The sequence below is a fragment of the Ornithodoros turicata genome, chromosome 4 (genome assembly GCF_037126465.1).
Source record: "Ornithodoros turicata isolate Travis chromosome 4, ASM3712646v1, whole genome shotgun sequence".
Taxonomy (NCBI): Eukaryota; Metazoa; Arthropoda; class Arachnida; order Ixodida; family Argasidae; genus Ornithodoros; species Ornithodoros turicata.
In genome coordinates, this window is record NC_088204.1 from 3,839,985 (window position 1) to 3,862,885 (window position 22,901).

The window sequence follows — 22,901 nt, forward strand, 5'->3', positions numbered from 1 at the left end:
TAACGTGTTAGTTTAACTATAGTTCTCCATAGTTTGACTGTGTCTCATAATTCGCACGCGCGTGAAGCAGACGACGCTCGAGCTTGTGATCGCAGCTGGCAGGGGGCATCCCAGCGGAAGTTGACACCAGAACGGAAATGATGGTGGAAGTTGGCTGCGGCGGCTGACGTGCCACGAAGCCGACGTTCATGTTTGGATGAAGTTTTTGCGTGAAAATACTACCGTATCAATTCCACAATGTTGACGAAGTTTGAGACTAAGTCGGCACGAGTCAAAGGACTGAGTTTTCATCCAAAAAGACCGTGGATCCTTGCCAGTCTTCACAATGGCATTATCCAACTCTGGGACTACCGAATGTGCACATTGCTCGATAAGTTTGACGAGCACGAAGGACCTGTAAGAGGCATTTGCTTCCATAACCAACAGCCCTTGTTTGTTTCTGGTGGCGATGACTACCAAATTAAGGTGAGTAGACGTCTGAGAACCTGCAGAAGTAATCACCCCGCCTACTGCGTCGCTGGGCAGTGTATCGCCGGACCGAATTGTTAAAACAGGCATAGAAAAGGCTTTAAAGTGAATCGTGTTGCTACTGTTTTACACAAATAATGTTTCGTGCAATTACATCTCTACTATTTTACGACTTCCACTGCTCGTCTCTGCACGTCGTGAGAGATTTGGCTGAATGCATGTTACAGCACCCAACCAGAGCACTCCATTCACCGAATATAACGTTTCTTCCTGTATATTTCACTTTTTGCATTTTATTATGCTACCACTTTTATGTCACGTGACATCACACACACGTGAGGACTATTAAATATGGAGCGCAGCTCACGAACGTAACAATATACGCAGGTAAGTTACCACTATGCTTTCAAGCTGGATATACAGTTGTGCTTTACATTTATGAGGTGTCGTTATTTTTATGAAGCTTCACACTCTTGAAGCACAGCCCAATATTTACCGAAACGTGTGTCTGTGAACCTACAGGTGTGGAACTACAAGCAGCGCCGCTGCATCTTCACTCTGCTGGGGCACTTGGACTACATCCGCACCACCACTTTCCACCACGAGTACCCGTGGATTTTGAGCGCTTCGGATGACCAGACCATTCGAGTCTGGAACTGGCAATCGCGGGCATGCATATGTGTGCTTACAGGCCACACGCACTATGTAATGTGTGCCCAGTTCCATCCCACGGAAGACCTCATGGTGTCAGCTTCACTGGACCAGTCCATCCGCGTGTGGGACATGGCAGGCCTCAGGAAGAAAAATGTTGCTCCAGGACCTGGTGGTCTCGAGGACCACCTCAAGAATCCTGGCCATACGGACCTGTTTGGAACGTCTGATGCCATTGTTCGGCACTTCCTTGATGGTGAGGATGATCACGTTCTGGATGTTTCCCGTAGCCAGAACTACAGTGGGTTAGTCTTGTTCCAGACAGAACATGACCAGCATGTGAACGTGCATAACCAAGTTATAACATACATGAAGAATATCCAGCATATTGCACGTTCACAAGCACATTGCAGCTGATAGCAGACTATCTCTATGGAGCTTGTTACTGCAGTTCTTTTTTTTTTAAATATATCCAAATAGCACTAGTAACCATATCTAATGAAGTGCTGCCACATTTCTCTCTGCAGGCCATGAGCGTGGTGTCAACTGGGCAGTCTTCCACCCCACCATGCCCCTGGTGGTGTCCGGTGCGGATGACCGTCAGATCAAGTTGTGGCGCATGAACGACACCAAGGCATGGGAGGTTGACACTTGCAGAGGTCACTATTGCAATGTGTCATGTGTTGTCTTCCACCCTAGGTAAATCATTTTCTGCATGGCATAGCACGGTACACAGTGTGGCAGTGTGTGGTACCAAATAGAATCCTGAACGAAAGCTCATTGTTACCATTTCAACGATTCTAGACAAGAACTGATCTTGAGCAACTCGGAAGACAAGAGCATCCGTGTATGGGACATGTCCAAACGCACCTGTCTTCACACCATGCGCCGCGAACAGGATCGCTTCTGGATTCTCGCTAGTCATCCCAGTCTGAACCTCTTTGCCGCAGGTCATGATAATGGTCAGTAATGTCTCTTAAGTAAAGTAATGTCTCAGTAAGTAAAGTCTTGTTTGCGAACTGGAACCTTGTGGTACTAGTCTCCTTGCTTTTTTTGCAGGCATGATTCTCTTTAAGCTGGAACGCGAGAGGCCGGCCTTTGCCCTGCACGGAAACCTGCTGTACTACGCCAAGGACCGTTACTTGAGACGCCTGGATTTCACCACTTCCAAGGACGTTGCTCTCCTGCAGTTCCGTGGAGGCAACCGCTGTCCAGTGTTCAGGTGTGCTAGAACATCTTATTCACGCGCGTCGTCTTTTTGTCTTGTAAGCCTCGAACACTTTTGAGACCTCCCTGGCTCTGTGCAATCTAAAAATAGTCTTTCCTCTTGCGGGGACAGCATGTCCTACAATCCTGCAGAGTCCTCTGTCCTGCTGAACACGCGGACTTCCAACGCTGACAACAGCACCTACGACCTCTGCTCTGTCCCACACACTGTGGACTCTCAAAACCCAGAGGTGGTAGAAGGGAAACGTTCTTCCGGACTCACCGCCGTCTGGGTGGCCAGAAACCGCTTTGCCGTGCTGGACCGCAATCACAATGTAAATATCACTCTTTTCCATTGTGTTTTATTTTTACTTTTCTTCCTTTGCAATTTTTCTTTTTTTAAGGTGTAAGAGCAGCACTGATGCCATTTTTGCGGGCAGATTACGCGGCCAATCATTAATTAACTGCTTAATTAGATGCTTTCGCAAAAATGTGAGACAGCAGAATTGGAGAAATCCTGAAACAAGCACATACCTTGAGATATAAATCACCAAACTTTGGTATGCAAATGAGGCTACTGTTACTCTGATAGAACCTAAATTTCCATTGTTATTCTGCGATAGAAGTCCCCTCGCAATATATTTTTTGTGCATTCATGCGACAATTCTTTTATTGGCATTTCGCCGTGCAGTGCTAACTTACCATACATCTAGGTTGTAATCAAAAACATGAGGAATGAAGTGAACAAGAAAGTGCAGACCCCACCAAACGTAGACGAGATCTTCTTTGCCGGAACCGGAATGCTGCTTCTCAGGGACTTCGACGGTCTCATCCTGTTTGACGTCACCCAAGGAAGGTGGGTTTCGTTGCTTTGGTGCCGGGAAGATTTCCGTTCGTGGTATGGAGCACGTGAGACGTCAACGCTGTCTTTCCCAGGCACCTGGGATCCGTGAAAGTGGCCAAGGTGAAGTACGTGGTGTGGAGCGTGGACATGAACCACGTGGCCCTGCTCTCGAAGCACACGCTGACTGTCTGCAACCGACGTCTCGAAGTCCTCTGTAGCGTCCAGGAGAGCACCAGGGTCAAGAGTGGCGCGTGGGACGACTCGGGCGTTTTTGTCTATACCACTTCCAACCACATTAAGTACACTCTCACAAATGGGTGAGCACTGAGCCGTTCCTATTGGTTCTCGTAATCATGTGACCTCTCGGGCATGCACCTCACTGGTTGAGATGCCTGCCGTAACGTTACGGCTGGATGAGTTTTGGTGTTTGTTGTGTCGATTTTCTGTGCGCGGGTTCACTTCGATGCGGAGAGCCATCTTTTCATTTATCCGGCATGACTTCGGGAGAAGTGTGACGAACCATTTAAAGGAGCATGGAAATCATTTGGAACATATATTTTTTCACCGCTTGATATGAACATACTACCTTCATAAACTGTTACGGAAAATATTTCCTTCGAAAAGCGCGAATTTCCTGAGAAAATTAGTTTGGAAGAATGCGCTCCGCGGCGACAGTCTCCCCCAAGCCGAGTCTGGCGTGTGGTGACGTCAGGCGTCCGAGCACTTCATTGGCTGCCGGAAGCGTCCGCTCCCCGCCAGAATCGTCTGCTAGCTCTGGAATCATGGCAACTTACCGACTGAGACGCTGTTGCTATTTATTTGCGTTTGACATTCACTTGCGTTCTTACGTGATTTGTCTCGTAAGTTTTGCATGAAACAAGACTGCGGGCAGTGTAAAAGGTGTAGCCAGGCCTCTGTGTTGCAGTGACGGCCCGGGTTGAGGTGGATCGTACGCGGTTGTGATTTCTGTCCCGATTGTGCTGAGGTGTCGTTCAGTAGTGAACAGTATTGTGCCTGTGTGTGCAGCATATATATATGTGATACGACTAAATACGTTCCTGTCAGTTGGAGATTTATTCCATGTGCCAGTGTTGTATTCTGCGTATGACCATTCAAAAAAGAAAATGATTATTTGACCATGTATTTTGGGGTTTCCCACAGATCGCTAGCAGATGAACTTTACTAACTTTATTTTGGTATTCATGTTGTAGTGTTTGTGGAGACGTTACGCTCCTGGTATCACTAAGATATGGTAAGCGCAATGTTACACAGCTATGCGTTCATCGGTCCGCTCTTTCGCCTCAGAGATGCCAGTGTCCATGCGGTTCAGAGCCCATAATGTTGACCACAACACGGAGAAGTCATGATGGTCGGCAACATCTTCAAGTGAAAACACTGGTCACTGCGCCGCGTCTTCATGACTATGCATTTGTAAACAAGAAGAAGCACTATATTTCAATCCGAATGTTCGTTCACACTTAGCAGCATCACTTACCAGCCTCCGGTACATTCGTGTGGCGAAATCGAAGCTCGAGGAACTTAGCCTCCAACTCCATAAAACGTTTCGTCGAGAAGAGCAGACGTGTCGCCTAAAGAGTGTTCAATTCATCACCTGTCCTTCGCACGGCGTCCGATGAGCAACAACGCTTCCTTCCCGGTCGGCTTGCCAGCGCGCGCCGGAGAAATCGCAAAAAATAAAGAAAAAGACGGCGCGGTCACATGACGTCAGCGGCTGACAGCCGCTGACAGTGAGTGAGGGGGCATTTCTGCCGCGAGATTCAAAGCTCCCTCGCGCTCCAGGATTGCGCGCTACGCTCAAACTTTTTGTGCGAATATGTATCACAGGGCTCAGAATCATAATTTCTACTTCTCCCGTCATATTTTATTCCGATCATTTCCATGCTCCTTTAAGGTGTTATGATCGGCAACATCGGCGCTATGATGCCTGAAGCGGCTAATATTACGGCTAATGTGTCATCAAAAGTCAACCTCCTATAAACCTGCTGTTACACTTACTGTGTATTCGCATGAGTGACATCTCCAAGGAATATTCTAGTGGAAGAAAAAAAGCAAAAAAGCTGCTCATGGGACTGAAGTTGCACTGGATCTTACGTTAAGCATTTCCACGGTGCTGGAATATCGGTTAGTGACAAAGTGTGCACAAAGCAGACGACACAATTGTCCACGTCGTCTGCTATGGCATATCTTGCGGTGAAGTAGCAGGATGTTCCCCCGTGGCTGAGAAGAGCACAAAATGACACAACGTTCACGAGCTATGACGTGCGCATCTTCTGCGGAACTATTCCGCGGAATATCATTCGTGTGAATACACAGTTAGCGATACTGTACGTCATGTTCCGCAACCTCCTCTTTCAGCGATCACGGAATAATCCGTACCCTCGACCTGCCCATCTACATCACCCGTGTCAAGGACTCTAGCGTTTACTGCCTGGACCGAGAGTGCAGACCCCGCGTCCTGGGCATCGACCCAACCGAATACCGCTTCAAGCTCGCTCTCGTAAACAGAAAGTACGAAGAGGTCAGTCCTTGCAAGGCAGTGACGAATCCTTGGCGCCGACATTACGCCGTTTTTTGCAGGTTCTACACATGGTGCGAAACGCCAAGCTCATCGGCCAGTCCATAATCGCCTACCTCCAGAAGAAGGGTTACCCCGAAGTTGCTCTGCATTTTGTTAAGGACGAGAAGACTAGGTTTGCACTGGCTCTCGAGTGTGGGAACATTGACGTAAGCTTTTTTTCTTCGTTGCGTTTTAGTTGTTACAGCGGAATTCGCGCTATTGTTACTTGATTGACGTGACATTGAACTTATTTGTTATGGTATGGCTAGTAGAGCTGCGGGGATCATGTTTTTTGTTTGTTTGTTTCAAAAAGGTCGCACTTGAAGCCGCCAGAACGCTGGACGACAAAACCTGTTGGGAGAAACTGGGAGAGGCAGCGTTGTTACAGGGAAATCACCAGGTATAGTTTTAATTGTCGCTAGTGAACACACAAAAAGATTTTAGGTGGCGAAACCTGCCGTAACCTACAAATATCGCCTCCGCAGGTGGTTGAAATGTCGTACCAGCGGACTAAGAATTTCGACAAGCTCTCTTTCCTGTACCTCATAACTGGCAACTTGACCAAGCTGCAGAAAATGCTGAAGATCGCAGAAATTCGAAAGGATGCCAGCGGACAGTTCACCAACGCCCTCTACCTGGGCGACATGCAGGAGCGTGTCAAGATCCTCAAGGTACGGTAAAAGGCGCGGGTACAAGCCAAGGAAAAGGTGGGAACGGTCACTAAAGGTCAGTTTGTTTTCCCGTAGTCCTGCGGACAGGTGTCCTTGGCGTACCTCTGTGCAAAGACCCACGGCCTGACTGAAGAGGCAGAGGCCCTGGCCCCACACATTCCAAACCTGGAGTCCTTGGGACAACCAGACCCTGATGCGGAGCTCCTGGTGCCTCCGCCACCTATCCAACCGTGTGACGAAAACTGGCCTCTCCTGAGCGTCACTCGTGGCTTCTTTGACGGAGTCAGCCACGGAAAGAAGACAGCTATGGCGGCTGAGGTCACAGAGGCAGAAGCCGAAGGTAAGTTAGCTGGGGTTATTTATTCTCTGACATTCACAAATTGTGGATCATCTCAACTAGTTGAATCCTCTGAGTGAAGTATGGAGAAAGGATTATGGGAGATGAAAACTCTCTCCCTCGACCTGTAATAAAACCAGCCAATAGAACGTTGCACTGATGAAACAGGCTCCAGTGGAACATAACCATTCTCAAGACCGTCGTCTGCTTAAATGCACCAGAAGAACAGGGCTGCTCTTAGAGCCTTGTGTTGAACAAGTTGCACTGTGTAATTGGCATGCATTATTTAGATAGATATATATTTTGCGGCAAACATTGTTATCATTTCTCAGTAAGTCTACACCCATCAAAAGCCAGAAACCACCTTTTTCTCACTTCTTCAAATTGACCATTTCTGGTCACTTCTGGTCCTTCTCTTTGGTGTGATGTGGTTACCATAGCCAGTCTGACCCTCTGAATTCCATCTTGCAGGCTGGGGCGACGACGCTGAACTTGCCCTCGACGAAGACGGTGTGTCGGGCGAATGCAAAGTTGTGGCTGACTCTATGGAAGCTGGTGAAGGTGGCTGGGACGTTGATGAAGACCTCGAGTTGCCACCAGAACTGGCAGAAGCTGGCGGCCCTTCCGCCGGAGCCGGCGACGAGGGCTACTTTGTTCCCCCTACACGTGGTGTGTCTCAGGGCCAGCTCTGGGTCAACAACTCCAAGCTCCCAGTGGACCACGTGCTTGCTGGATCTTTCGAATCCGCCTGCAGACTCCTCCACGACCAAGTGGGCGCCGTCTGCTTCGAGCCGTTGCGTTCCCTGTTTCTTTCCACGTATGCACGTTCCCACACAGCCTTCACCGGCCTTCCCCAGCTCCCGTGCCTCTACGGCTATCCGGTGCGCAAGGACCCATCCTCAGCCAAGGGAGGCTTACCAGCTGTTGGTTGCAAGCTGTCAGACCTGCTGGACCGTCTTCAGCTCTGCTACCAACTGACCACGTCTGGAAAGTTTGCTGAAGCCGTCGAAAAGTTCCGTTCCCTCCTCCTGTCCGTGCTCCTCCTGGCTGTCGACACGCGGCAAGAAGTGGCGGAAGCGCAGCAGCTTCTCGAAGTCTGCAGGGAGTACGTCATCGGGCTTTCACTCGAGACCGAACGGAAGAGTCAGCCCAGAGAGACGCTGGACCAGCAGAAGAGGGCGTGCGAGATGGCCGTGTACTTTACCCACTGCCAGCTGCAGCCAGTGCATCAGATCCTAACCCTACGAACGGCCCTGAACCTGTTTTTCAAGCTGAAGAACTACAAGACTGCTGGATCTCTGGCACGAAGACTCTTAGAGCTGGGGCCACGCCCAGACGTCGCCAGCCAGACGCGCAAGATCCTGCAGGCGTGCGACAAGACACCCACGGACATGCACGAGTTGAACTACGACGAGCACAATCCATTCTCGCTGTGCGCCAAGACCTACGTGCCCATCTACAGGGGAAAGCCCGAAGTGCACTGCCCGCTCTGTGGAGCCAGCTACGTGCCAGAGTTCAAGGGCACGGTGTGCACCGTCTGCAGTGTTGCGGAAGTCGGAAAGGATACGATCGGCCTGCGTATCAGCACCATCCAGTTCCGTTGAGACGAATCGGACAGGTTCCGTAAGACGGACGCTTAGAGGTCCCACGCCGGAGCTGTCTCGGAATTCCACTTTCATTTTCCTTTCGAGGTCCGCTCCAGTGGATTTGTATGTAAAGTTAACGCGATGTTTACACCAGTTGGGTGGCTTGTGGAGAAATATGCGTGAAATAAAAGATTTTTCTTCACATGCGTGGGTCCATGGGAAATTTTCTTTGTTTTCGTAATTTGTGAGCGGGTGTAAACGGCGCTGGGACTTTCCTAGGACTTTCATCTCGGGGGGGGTTGGGGGGGGGGGGGGGTTGGAACTTCGTAGGGGTGGTGACAGCCCACATCTGCTAGCTCTTCAGACTTTTTTCTTCCCCTTTTTGGCAGACATGTTAAGGGAATTGTAACATCCTTGGGGTGCTGAGGGGGGACTGTAGAGCACAGTTTTTGAAAAGTTTCATGTTCTCGTTCTCAAGTGCAAGAGGCAGCACCATTACCGAAACAGCCAGTGATGTGCAGTACCAAGTATAGTAAAGTGCTTCTTTACTTTGTACTGTACTTTAGTACTTTTGTCTGGTACTTTCCCATCCAGTACTCAACCTGAAATGCAGCGATGATTGGGGTTTTTATGGTGTACAAACTAAATGCAAAGACAAAAAATGGAAAATATCAAGCAAGTTTTCTGTCTAGAAGCAGCATTTTTGGACAAAATGGATCGCTGACCCCCCTTTTTCATAGCAGAGTGAATAAATCCGGAAATGAAAATAGTTTCCGCTAGCACAGCTTGTTGCCACAGCAGCTGTATGCGGAGATTATGCCATCTGTTACAGTTGATATTTGTGGGTAAGTACTAGCTAGCTGAGCTTTCGAACTAGCATTGGTCAAAATATGGGCACTTTATCAAATTTTGTCACCACCAAACATTGACACTTTGCGCTATATGCAAACTAATGTTGCAAATTAGAAGAGCGGAAAAAAAAACAGCACAAAAAAAAAAAAAAGCTCTGACCAATGAAAAGACTCAGCACGTCCTCTTCCTTAATCTCGTTCTCTGCATGCACGTGCATTACATTGCAAGTTTTCCCTCTTCCTGATGAACATTACTGCTGTAACTGGTGGTGGTGGTGATGGTGAAAGGGCTTGCCGTTGTCGGCCTCGCGTATGTGGGCAACGTCACGACTGACGCCCTGGGGAATGTGCGTCCTGGGCCGACTTCTAAGGGAACTGTGCCGACATATGTCTGAAAGCGCCTGAGGAAAACCCAGGAAAACCCTGTTCCTGCTGTAACTGAGTTGCAATTAAGTACATCGCTGTACTGTACTTCAGGAGCCAATGCCATTGATGCCAGGTACTTTGTACCTTATTTTAAGTACAATTTTAACCTGTTCCGTAATAGTGCCTAATCTGGTTATATAATATGAGGGATAGCGGGGGAACCAGGGATATTCCCAGGATTTTCGTGTTGTGTCGGGGTCCGTAGGTGGGGTGACACCATATTTGCTTTCTGGCTTTTTTTGCCCTTCTTGCACGCATTTTGGGGGTGTTGCAAGTTTGTTTTTTTTTGGGGGGGGAGGTTTTTTTATTCCGTGTTGGCGCCGCGAATCAACTGTGGCTATGAGCGGCGTGCAGACGTGGACAGATGGAGAGAGGACAGCAGGAAAGAGGAGGGGGGGGGGGGGGCGAGGACGAAATGCGTAAGTTCCTGTTGCTCGTAAATAAGATTGAAACAGTGGGGGGGTAACGCTCGTCCAAAAGCTCCCCCATGCCCGGAACCTATATAGCTACCCCCCACTGACTCACGATCCGTTGCACCTGAATTGAAAATCGTGAGCCCAGAGAAAGGAAACGGGAGCGTCAGTCAATTTAGAGGTCAGCAACAATAGAGAGCGCCACTGCGCAGACACGCGTGGCCTCATCGCGGGACGGAATTGGCAGCCGGCCAAAAAAGCAGTCATATGTATGGACTATGGAATATGCTTACGTTTATTACTTTCGTTTTCTCGCTTTCACCTTCCTCTCCTCTTTTACGTCCGCGGGGATCAAGGTAAAGACCTGTCTATTCGTAGACGGATGCGCGAGCTTGTATCGCTCTCCTACACGTACGCGTCTATTCCGGCTCGTGACAGCTCTGCTCTGTCAGTCTGTGAGGGGCGTTGTGTCCAGGAGATGCCTAGTCGTTCTGTTTGAAAGTACAAAAGGCATGCTGGGAAGGCAAGTGGTCATCCATCAGCCACGGAATCGGAGCGACCTGAGGGGGGGATACTTTGGACAAATATGGCTGGGTTTTAAGAATGCAGAACGCTGCGTGACGCAGCAGCATGCTGAAGAATGCAGACGACACTATATACTGGATGGACTCGTACTACGTTGTTTGGACACGTTCCGATTCCGCCGTACATTTACCGCCACGAATCAACTGTAGTGCGGACCGAGAAAAACCGATTTTGGGGGAATTATACCTTCTACACTCTTAAAAATGAACTTCACCGCATAGCACGCTCCTAGCCAACCATCATCTCGAATGATATCGTTATCTGCCCTGATTTGTTGAAAACAGGGGGCGTACGCCTTTTCTGTGACAATTATGAACAGCATAAGTGTCACAGAAATGGCGTACGCCCCCCGTTTTCAACAAATCAGGGCAGATAACGATATCATTCGAGGTAATGGTTGGCTAGGAGCGTGCTATGCGGTGAAGTTCATTTTTAAGAGTGTAGCGCGCGCGCACACACACACACACACACACAAACAAACAAACGAACAAAAAAGCAGAAAAGTGCTCTTCCAAGAAACACTCCCTGCGTGTACGGCATCTATTCCACGGTAATGGCAAAAACTGAGGCGTTCCTCGATTTTCCAGCACATTTAATGTTGACACGCGTTTGCACTGTTTCCCCCCTGAAGTCGGCCCAGGACGCGTGTAATAACCCTCTCCTCCTCTATCCTTACTCCTTCCTTCTCTCAATCTCTTAACGCCGTTCGTAGCGAGAGTTTCTTCGCGGCGCTGAAGCAGGACTTTCACGGCAAGGTGTGTGTCAAACAACATTATATAAATACTTATATAAAAAAAAACATTTTCTTTATATACGCGGCCACCCTAATAGAGTAGAATATATCTCTCTCGAATACAATGCGACTATAAGATAGTCGCCAAAAAGCAAAAAATAAAAATAAAAAACATCAAACAGCAACTGTGGCTCAATCTTCGCTGGACCGCCTTTCTCCACGCCAACCCCCCATTCCCGATGCCTACACAAAAAGTCGCTGTCCCTGACGTTGCGTGCATTCAGCCCAAGGCGGGCCCATCAAGTCAGTGTCAATCCTTTGACCGTTGCACGTGTTTATACGGTCCACATATTCGACGTATTGATCCAAAGGTGCCCATGCAGGAAAAACGCAAATGCGTCCACAAGCGCCCCGTATCGATTAGCTCAGTCCGATACACATGATGAATGTCGTGCTACATGGCGAACGGTCATCAAGTTATGATCCTGATATTGCTGATAAGGGACAGGTAGTATACGGGGTGTACAAGCACGCTTATAGAGGTATACGTTACTTTGTACGATAGCTACAAAAATGATAGCGTGCGCCGTGTACGGAAAACTGTACGGGAAGTTTATTGCCCGCAAAGAGCGCAAGAAGTCGCGGGAAGCGATCCGGGGAGAGAGACTTGTCGTGAAGCGACCCTGGGTTCGAATCTCGAATACAATGCGATTAGACTCGAATAAAATGTGGCTCGATTCGGTCGTGACGTTTTCGTGAACGTCGCTAGAAATGTTGGCAAAAGTTGCCCGCGAAGTCGGCCCAGGACGACAGCAACACCTCCCACGAGCAGCCCCCGGTGGGAGGCAGATCGCTCGGTAAATACGTATCCCGGGAGAAATAGAGGAGGGGGAGGGAAGGAGGGTTACGATGGCGCAGGAAGCCTCCTCCAGTTCAGCGCCTTCAAAAAGAAAAAGAAAGAAAAAAGAAGAAGAAGGAGAAAAGAGCGTAGGGGGTGGCTCTCTACGTCATGGAAGTCTGCAGGGTTTCGGGCGCGTAGAAGCTACATTGGTGACTTTTAACTTAATTAGCTTATTTTATTAACCATCTATGTAATACCCATTTATCTAATAATTCCGCCAATTTACACCACATACTAAACTAGTTAATTATACTGCAAATGGCATGGTTCTGAAATTGACTATTTTTAACTTTCGTACAGCCAAGGTGCGCGTATTGCCAAGCTCATCCTGAAGACTATAGGAGGTGCTGGGTTCGTGTCCGTCCACCGGCTCTGCTGTCCGAGGCTTTCCCCTTCTTTCTTTCTCTCTCTTTTTTTTTTTTTTTTGCACAGTTTCCAAGTGAAGACAGCCCAGGACGCATACTAACCCTTTCCTACTGTCCTCTCTTCATCTGTCTAGCCACAACAGCCTTATATATACTGCCCAGCAGGCTGTTATTCAGCTGTTGGCATGCGCGTCATTTCAATAAATACAAATACAGTTGATTCGCGGTGCAAACACACACACGTCCCGGCCCGAGCGAATCCACGACCGCCACTATAGCATCTGAGAATTAATCTTGATTACGCAATTAATGACCCGAAGGATGTGAGGCGCACGTCTTTTTCCGAGGCCGCCGCTCGGTGGGAGCTCCTCGGTCCGCGCAAGTGGTGTGCCACGTGCTCTTAGATTAATCTAATAATCTAATACAGCTGGGAAAATAAGAGAGGCCTACACGAACATGTGCATGTCTACAGACAAGTGAAAGCGCTCAGGCCCATCATCTCCGTTTGGGCAGTCTGCAAAAACGCGACCGGGATTTTCCCGATTCTGATCTTCGAGTACCGTTGATCTGATTACGTTTATCACGTACGTTGATCGTTGAGCTTATCAAAATAAAGTTGTTTGATTTTTCGAGCGCGTGCACCCGTTTCTGTAACTTCTTTATTCCCTCTCTCCACGACTGTTATGGACGGACAGACACGGCTGCGGATATTATTGGGTCAAAAATATGTGCCCGAAGGAGTTTTTGGCATTTATGTTAGGAAACCGAGAATAACCTAACGTGAAAACTCGAAATTATGGCAGTCGTCGCAGAGTGCGCTAAGCAATTACGCTACGCTGGCATATTCCTTTTTTCTTATGCTGATTTTAATGCGTCATTGGCATATACAAGATGTTGTGTAGAACAATACATATGTACATTACAGCACTAGTTTCCAGTGATACTCTGCGAACGGGCACCTAACATAGCGACCACGCCATAATCGGCAACCCGAATGAGGAGTCCGTCCGCACGATCCGCTAGGGGCGCTACTCATCGGCCCGCGAGATCTGTATCGTGATTGGACGATGGAAATTTGAATTTTGAACGCGCAGAAGCGGACCCCACGACTACCGTAGCAGACGACGGCAACAGCTCCTACGAAAACGCGTAGAATTCTGATGATGATCAACTTTAGAAAGAAGCATCTCCCGTGGGACATCCACCGCTTGTACAAGAATGTTAAGGTACGCTAAAGTACAGAGAACTGTAGAAATTGAGGAAGGCAATAACTGGCACGATGAGTAGCGCCACCGCTACTTTCTAAATGCGGCGCTGGGAAGGGGTGCCTATGACGTGGTCCTTATAATGTAGTAGGTCGTGCGCCTAACATACAACACCACCAAAAAGGGGCGGGAGGGATGGAACAGTACAAAGGGAAACACAACCACTGTCTCAGTAATCAACGGGTCCCGCCCGAAGGAGGTCAATCACGTGCAGCCACTTCTAGGATGTGTCCTCACAAGATGTGCTGATTAAAAAAAGCACCCAGCGAAAACAGCATTCGTCGAAATATGGGCCACAATCCTAGAAGACGGTTCGTTGGCGTCATATATCCTACTTTGCGACCCACAACGCATATAATCCCGATAGGATTAAAAGATCCCGGGGCAGTGCGCTACCACTCCGCACAGAGGAATAAGATAGCGTATTGAACGGGGAGAGAAGAAAATAGCTTCCGGGTAGTTTCATTTTAAATCGAACAACGTGTGAAAGTCGTATTTTTTAATTCGCCCAGAAAAAATATATGTTAGAGGACAGCTCAAACGACGCAAATTGCGCCACGTGCGACGCTCGTGCGTGTCGTATTTTCCGCGTAGGAGAGGGGGAAAGTCTGATGCTGCTTGAGCACGCTTTCTTCTGGACCGACTTTGGCGGGATCTAGCACCGCTAATTTTATGTCTACGAACTGGAGGTTTTTTGTGATTATAGGCTGCACCATAGACACTGTCGACAGTCACCCACAGAACTCTGAGAGCCACAGATTTTCTGTTAAAAAATACCAAACTTGGCGTAAACGTTCAAAAGGGCCAAACTTTGTTACCAATTTGCTTCATGACGGAACCTCTGAGAACATCGAGCTTAGTGCCATTCGATAGGACATTGAAAGAGCTTTCGTGCTGTATAGAGCTCATTTTTCTCAGCCCAGTTGTTTCTGTGTTATTAGCTTGAGAATCACACATGGTAGGCGAAAATTGCCAATGTTGCATCTCAGTTTTCTCAAAAATGCCATCTTCGATTTCCTTGATTATTTTTCAAAAGGTGGCGTCATGTCTCTACTTTAGGCGCCAAGTGAGACAATCTTTTATTTTTGCCTGAGAGATGCGCAGCGATTTTTTTTTTTTGTCAGGCAAGGTGCACGAGGCTGCGGCCTTGCGCGCCCCACTCACGAGCACGAGACCTTCAACCTCTTCTTTGCTACAAGTGTCCCGCTGACGGAGAAATCAATGACCACACTGCGTGAGCTTGTTGTAGTGTCCCCAGAGCATCACTTAACGTTTACCCAATGGCCTCCCAGTTCCGTCAGGCTCATTCAAACCGTGGGAGAGTACATGAGTTGTCTGTGCGCCCTTGACGAGAATCCCCAGTTCGACGAACATGCCGACAAAGCAGTGAGAAGAAACGAAGCGCTTCGTAGAGATCTTTATCCACGGGTAACATCTTAACTTTTGTTTCAGGTTGCCGCCAGTCCCCCAGGAAGTGTGGAAGTCACATCCTTTTCATTGGTAAAAGAACGAAAAACGGAAGTTTCGAAAAACGTAAAATGTGCCCATTGCGAGACCCCTGCAGGTGGTGGCTGCCACCATTGGATTAGCATCATCCGATAGCTTTACACATGTCCTTTCACATGATATAAAGTGAATGGGTTCAAGCGCATGGATGCCAGAAGGAGTACTGAAGACCACACCGAGGGTTTAAGGTACCTACGGCTACCGGAAACGAGGGATTTTAGTTGTGCGTTGTTCTGTCGGAAATTTGGATTCCCACGGTGACACTGACACATCTCGGTGAGGGCTAACGTGTTATACTTGAGAGCAGCAACTGTCATCACAGCGGTCTTACGGGTTTTGTACCACTCGTCGTGGTTCCGAAATAACGCTACGGAGCATAAAACTAATTAAAGAGAGCATGCACACCTTCGGAACTATCACTTATTGCGCCCAAGCTAAGAGGCGACTGCAACCACGCGACCACAAGTTTGTATTCTCAGATGTTGTAACTTTCTGTCCCCTGTGGCCGTAGTTCTGCCTTCTTAATATTAACTCGCACGACAGCCTCATAGCGTGCGTATGTGGAGGCTCAAGCACATGTGCGGGAGAATAGTGAATATGCGCACGTGCGTATACGCACACGTCGTGCGTGCGACTCCCATGAAAGTGCGTAATAGCAAGTTCAAGTCGCCCACGAAAGTATCGCCCTGCGTCTCCAAAGGAAAAAATAAACATACGTACCATAAGTGCAAAATAAGTACATAATGCAACATCTGGGCATTGAATTACAAAGCAAAGACTACGAAGCAAAACGCGCTCGTAAACATACGAAGAGCGCCTTTGTCTGGAAAAATCGCTCCGCGGAAAGGTAGACCTACGTCTCAATCAAAAAGAGAAAAGGTATTTTACCAGCAGCGCAAAGTACCGGCATAATTCTGCCCCTGTGGAATAAATCGTGAAAAATATTCCGGGTTTTCAGAAATAATTAAGATCGAACATGCAAAATTTTCGCGTACCACTCGTGGTTTTGCGATACTTGGCGGACAAGGAATGCGCTTGAACCCAGTCACTTTATATCATGTGAAAGGTCATGTCTAAAGCTATCGGATGATGCTAATCCAATTGTGGCAGCCACCACCTGCAGGCGTCTCGCAATGGGCACATTTTACGTTTTTCGAAACTTTCGGTTTTCGTTCTTTTACCAATGAAAAGGATGTGCCTTTCACACTGCCTGGGGGACTGGCGGCAACCTGAAACAAAAGCTAAGATGTTACCAGTGGATAAAGATCTCTACGAGGCGCTTCGTTTCTTCTCACTGCTTTGTCGGTATGTTCGTCGAACTGGGGCTTCTCGTCAAGGGCGCACAGGTAACTGAGCCTGACGGAACTGAGAGACCATTGGGTAAACGTAAAGTGATGCTCCGGGGACACTACAACAAGCTCACGCAGTGTGGTCATTGATTTCTCCGTCAGCGGGACACGTGTAGCAAAGAAGAGGTTGAAGGTCGCGTCCTCGTGGGTGGGGCGCGCAAGGCCGCAGCCTCGTGCACCCTGCCTGACAAAAAAAAATCGCTGCGCGTCTCTCAGGCAAAAATAAAAGATTGTCTCACTTGGCGTCTAAAGTAGAGACATGACGCCACCTTTTGAAAAATAATCAAGGAAATCGAAGATGGCATTTTTGAGAAAATTGAGATGCAACATTGGCAATTTTCGCCTACCATGTGTGATTCTCAAGCTAATAACGCAGAAACAACTGGGCTGAGAAAAATGAATTTTATACAGCACGAAATCTCTTTCAACGTCCTATCGAATGGCACTAAGCTCGATGTTCTCAGACGTTCCGTCATGAAGAAAATTGGTAACAAAGTCCTGCCTTTTTCAACGTTTACGCCAAGTTTGGCATTTTATAACAGAAAATCTGCGGCTCTCAGAGTACTGTGGGTGGCTGCCGACAGTGTCTATTGTGCAGCCTATAATCACAAAAATCCTCCAGCTCCTAGGCATAAAGTCAGCGGTGCTAGATCCCGTCAAAGTTGGTCCAGAAGAAAGCGCGCCCAAGCAGCCTCCGGCTTTCCCCCTCTCCTACGCAGGAACTACTACACGCACGAGCATCACACGTGGCGCGATTTGCGTTGTTTGAACTGTCCTCTAACATATATTTTTTCTGTGCGAATTAAAAAATACGACTTTCATACGTTGTTCGATTTAAAATGAAACTACCCTTCCCTGAATGTACGCTGGACGAAGATGGCATCCCTACAGCCAAGAAAGGCCCTCCTAAGGGCAGAGACGGCGATTGAAATTATTCCACGGAACCCAGAAGCACGCGCGTAGCAGGCATCCGCTTTCCGACGACTTATCAATCAACTAACGGGACATGCACTCACTCCAACATGCAACATCCCCTGCAACATGCAACGTCTCCTGCATGATTGATACATGCTTTCCTTCACCAAGATGCCGCTGTCTCGTACTTGTGTTGTATGTATGTACAGCTCGCATCACAGTTAAATTGAACGCTGAACGCAGTGACTTTCATCTTGCATCGTAAATTGAACGCCATTCCGGCCTGCGTGCCCTGATGGTGCATGGTGCTTAGTAGAAATAACGGCGGAGCGTGTTTTGGTACAGTTAGAGGTGTGACCCTCGTTATGAAGGCGTTGTTTTCTGCTAGGCGCTGCTAGAGTTACTAAGTAGGGGTAAAATAGAGTCACTAAATAGGGCTAGTAGGGGAAAGTAGTCGCTGAATAGGGGTGATAGGGGATAATAGAGTCACTAAATGGGGGTAATAGGGGAAAGTAGTCACTGAATAGGTGTGATAGGGGATAATAGAGTCACTAAATGGGGGTAATAGGGGAAAGTAGTCACTGAATAGGGGTGATAGGGGATAATAGAGTCACTAAATAGGGATAATAGGGGGAAGTAGTCACTGAATAGGGGTGATAGGGGATAATAGAGTCACTAAATAGGGCTAATAGGGGAAGTAGTCACTGAATAGGGGTGATAGGGGATAATAGAGTCACTAAATAGGGGTAATAGGGGAAAGTAGCACTGAATAGGGGTGATAGGTGATAACAGAGTCACTAAATAGGGGTAATGGGGGAAAATTGAGTCACTAAATGAACCCCCTATTTGGTGACTCTAGTCGCTACCAGGGTGGCTCTCTTCCCGCTTCACAGGTTGGAACGGTGTTCAAGTTAACATTGAAGCGAGCCGTACATGTGTATGTGTGTGTGTACGAGAAGAAATGTGGGAGAGAATGCAAAGAGAGAGAGAGTGTGTGTGGGGGGGGGACGTGTCCCCTGTTGGGAAGCCGTCGAAAAGCGGATGCAAGCGTAGCACGTATAGAACGTGGCACGTATTATATATATATAGAAAGCGATGCACGTGATTGGAGGCGAATATACATGCCGCGTTGAACTCTCATCGCTGCACGTACATCCGTGCAAGCAGATGGGGGAGCATGCGCAGAGACGTGGCCGATGCCATTGTTTTCACTGAGAGCCTTTTCACTTGGGAACACCTGTCGGTAGTTAAGAAGCAGCAGCCGTGCTGGGATACCGTTGAAAAGGTGTTTTCGCCACCTCTACATCCTCAGCTCACGGTTTACATAGCAGGAAGGCAAGCTTCTTCGCAGACTGGAGGTCAAAACGTCGCTTTACAGAATTGAATTGAATTGATACTTTACTGAACTTAATTAACTCGAACTTATTAACTGAACATTATCCAGCTCTTGTATTAGATCGACCTCTAAAAATGTCTTCATAAAGCTGCACGCCGTGGGTCAAGCGCGACCTTTATGGTTAAAAACGAGGCGATGTCCGACGTGTTTCTGGTCTGCAGAACCGCCTTCGTTTTCTAGACCGACTTCAAAAAAAAAAGGAAACTGTTCAACTCGAATTTTGACGTCGACTGGCAGCCGATCAAGTTTTCGGACCCGCAGAAAATCTGAACCATACCGTTGGAATGGGTTAATTGTTATGGATTGGATCTCTTTGGCTGACGCGGACAGCTGCGGCTAATCGGGAAGCGAACCTGAAGTTACCCCGGGAATACATCAAGTTAGCCGGGGACTGTGCGCCAGCAGGGACCATTGACGGTGTATAAACGCGTGGTTTATTGTTCTATCCGTTAAGAGGTATAGGAAAGTCCTCGAGCTCAGCAAATGACAGGAAACACAGTGTAGAGTAGACATGGTAAACTTAATCCTCCAAAGACTGCAATTCGCTCTATACTGTACCACGTGTCCGTGCAGTGTAAATGCTGGTAAATTGTAAATATAAAGTATCTTCCCTTAAAAAAAAAAAAAAAAAAAGACATGACAGCGTGGCGGAATTGGTGAACGCTCTCTACCAGTAACCGGGGAGTAATTGCAATATGCAGGGGACTAGAAGCTGCAATTGTTTCCATATTTCGTCGATTTTATTTTATTTATTTTGTTTTTAAGAGACGCGAACAGCGACTGACGTGGGCCGACAGTATTGTTAAATAAATAAATAAATAATAAACAGTCTGGCGATCACGTATAGCGGTGGTTGACGTGGTACACTGTGGCTGATACTTATAAAGCCATCCCCTTAGAAAAAAAAAAAAAAACGTAGTAAAAAAGATAAGAAAGAAAGCCCCGTGCGACAATCTCCAACCGACAACGACAGTCGTGCCAGAAACCAATTGGAGTGGCTTCCTATACTTTTGAACGGGGCTTCCCATACAGCATCGCGCGCACACAAAGCACGTCCGTGCATTAGAATACAATACAAGCTGTACACACACAGAGACAGAGGAACAATGGCCGGATAGGACGCCCTCTGTTGGCAGCTCGATGGAGCGTCGCATTAATCACATTGGGAGGACATGGACTAGAGCATGACAAGATAAAGAAAGCGATGCGCTGCAGCAGCAACGCCACGAAGCGCAGGTGGGAACTTTCCTTCCGCTTCGCTTTTTTTTTATATTTATTTATTTATTTATTTTTTTTTTTTTTTCTGACACTCGTACGTTGAAACAGTTGTTCCATGAGTCGCGTGGGTTAGCAACGAAAGGAAAGTTATACGCTGTGCGTGAACTGAACATGATTTGCTTCTCTTTTTTTTTTTTTTTTTTGTCTGAATATGGATTTTTCGGATTAAAAAGAGAGAAAACGAGGAAAACTTCGTAAATGTACCGCGGTAGCTGTTAAAAAAGAAACGCGATTTGTTCGAGGCATCAGACGTATATACAGAGCTGTAAGTCTGACGGCTTGTCTTCGTCGCTGCAGGTGATCAAACAGGAATATTCCTCAAAAATAGATATTTCGCGCGCGAATATTCGCCGAATAAATAAATATAAAGGCCCGATACTTACCAGAAATAGATATCAAACGCGAATAAATTATCAGAGTAGACGTGAAACACGAATGTGGCACATCGGTTTATATTTACGAGTTGCTTATATTTAGGGTTCCGCGTTTTCGTTTTTTATTTTTATTTTTTTATTTTTGGGCCGCATTCGGCGTATATGCTTTTCGGTGTTTATTGATTTTCACGAAATCGGAGTTTTTCGATGTTTTTCCTGGCGTGTACACAGTTTACCCGACAGTTACCGTCGAATAGAAATCACGATGTAATTTCCGCACGGCGATCATTCAACGTGGCGTTGTTCGCTGCGGTGGTGTTTTACGGCTAACGAAAAAATATATACGGATATTTTTCGCAACCATCGTATTTCTGCACGATTTTCTGATCTGCGTCAACAATTTGCTGGGAATGTACAGCAATTTACCTCGGTCATGTCCTGGAATGTCCCTCCGTGTTCGGTGTTTTTCGATTAAAAAACCGAATGAGGAAAAATTTACCTGGAGTATATTTTTCGGTGTTTTTCGATTAAAACCGAAAACGCAGAACCCTACGTAAGTGTGCCCTGTTACACTGCTCATCTCAAATAACAACGCGCCGATAAGCGCCTAAAAACGTATGCAGCAAAAAAAAAAGAAAAGAAAGAGAGAGAGAGAGAAAGAGAACGTTTCCTTTTTGCGACTCCGTTTTATTTTTATTTTTTATTTTTTTGAGTGGACCGTCCAAACATTCACTGCGTCAACGTAACAGACAGAGGTCATTTTCCTCGCTCGCTTGCCAACTCTATACTACTTAGTTTTCCTGGGTTTTCCTCAGACGCTTTCAGACATATGTCGGCACAGTTCCCTTAGAAGTCGGCCCAGGACGCACATTCCCCTAGGGCGTCAGTCGTGACGTTGCCCACATACGTGAGGCCGACAACGGCAAGCCCTATCACCACCACCACCACCACCACCACCACCACCATACTACTTAGTAAAATACATAATGCGAGCTTGCACTATAATTATGACCCGCAACTAAAACATCCGTTAACGATAATATCGGCGCTAGAGACAGACTTCGTGAGACAAGGATGCGATCGCATTGCACGATCAACGGACGGCGCCATATTCCGATAAAAAAACTAAAAAAAGAAAATTATCGGAGTAGTAGTAGTACTCATGAGGTCTTGAAAACACGTTATCGGCGCGTTCTTGCATGAACAATGAGAGCGAGCTTCGGAGATTTATCTCGTAAACGTTTTTACTAGCAAGCAGAACGAATGCGGATTACCACGAGAGTGACGTCAAACTCTGTAAGATATCGGAAGCAGACAAAGCGCTTGCAGAAAAGCAAAAGGTGGTTTATTCGCACTAACTGGGATAGGGGTGCCGACGTTTGGGCGCTGGCTTTCCCTCAGGACTGACCTCAATCAGAGAAGCCAAACAGGATCATACAATTGTACACAACACAGTATGTTACGCAACCACATTTCAGTGATTTATCCAGACCCCTCTTACACCCCTCCAAATGTTCAGTGACACACCCCTAACTTTTTCACCAGTGTACCTCCTACAGGGCGTGCCCTTGCGATTTCAGCTTTTTAGATGTGTGTCGGTAATGATGTGTTAAGCTGTAATGACGTAACTATAATAATGACACCCCCCCAATTTTTTCGAACTCCCTTCCATGCTTGGGATTCTGGATAAACCAGTGCCACATCTGTTAATCTCATGACGTAGGCGGGGTCTTTTTCTATTATTATTATTGTTATTAATTCCACGGTGACACCACTAAACAACTAGGTACAGTCACGGACTAATTGAGAGAGAGATGAAAGAACGGAGGCAACATGAAGAAGTAGAAGAAAGATATGCATCGTCCTGGGCAGACTTCAGGGGCAACTGTGCCTATACACAGCCATCCGGAAAGTGAAAAAATGGCTAGGAAGCAAGCGAGCTGGTGAAGATGATGCATAATGTAAAAAACCCCGAGACTAGGGAACACGAAGGGACAGACACAAACACGAAGTCTCAATAAGAGAGACTTCGTGTTTGTGTCTGTCCCTTCGTGTTCCCTAGTCTCGGGGTTTTTTACATTATGCATCCGGAAAGTGTCTTTTAAACCGAGAGAAAGCTCATATATACAGCACCGGTGCACACGGCCACCTTGCCTGTGTTTACGCGGCCGCAGAGACACGCGAGACAAGGAACGCAATAAGG

At 47.4% G+C, this 22,901-nt stretch overlaps 1 protein-coding gene across 1 annotated transcript; it reads left to right on the forward strand.

Moving 5' to 3' along the window:
- Nucleotides 1-122: 122 nt before the first annotated feature.
- LOC135390739 (coatomer subunit alpha-like) lies at nucleotides 123-8,547 on the forward strand. Its single transcript, XM_064620594.1, has 14 exons — nucleotides 123-465; nucleotides 991-1,375; nucleotides 1,647-1,818; nucleotides 1,924-2,081; nucleotides 2,179-2,341; nucleotides 2,459-2,660; nucleotides 3,039-3,181; nucleotides 3,262-3,486; nucleotides 5,546-5,708; nucleotides 5,768-5,914; nucleotides 6,061-6,147; nucleotides 6,233-6,418; nucleotides 6,494-6,758; nucleotides 7,227-8,547. The coding sequence occupies exons 1-14, from the start codon at nucleotides 238-240 to the stop codon at nucleotides 8,357-8,359; spliced, it is 3,657 nt and encodes a 1,218-aa protein (XP_064476664.1). The 5' UTR covers nucleotides 123-237; the 3' UTR covers nucleotides 8,360-8,547.
- The last annotated feature ends 14,354 nt before the right edge of the window (nucleotides 8,548-22,901 follow it).

Excerpts from the sequence above, each read along its gene's own strand:
- LOC135390739 (XM_064620594.1), top strand. The coding sequence starts at position 238 with ATGTTGACGAAGTTTGAGACTAAGTCGGCACGAGTCAAAGGACTGAGT. Across the intron at positions 2,082-2,178 it reads TGCCGCAGGTCATGATAATG|GCATGATTCTCTTTAAGCTG; the intron begins GTCAGTAATGTC and ends CTTTTTTTGCAG. Across the intron at positions 6,148-6,232 it reads TGTTACAGGGAAATCACCAG|GTGGTTGAAATGTCGTACCA; the intron begins GTATAGTTTTAA and ends TCGCCTCCGCAG.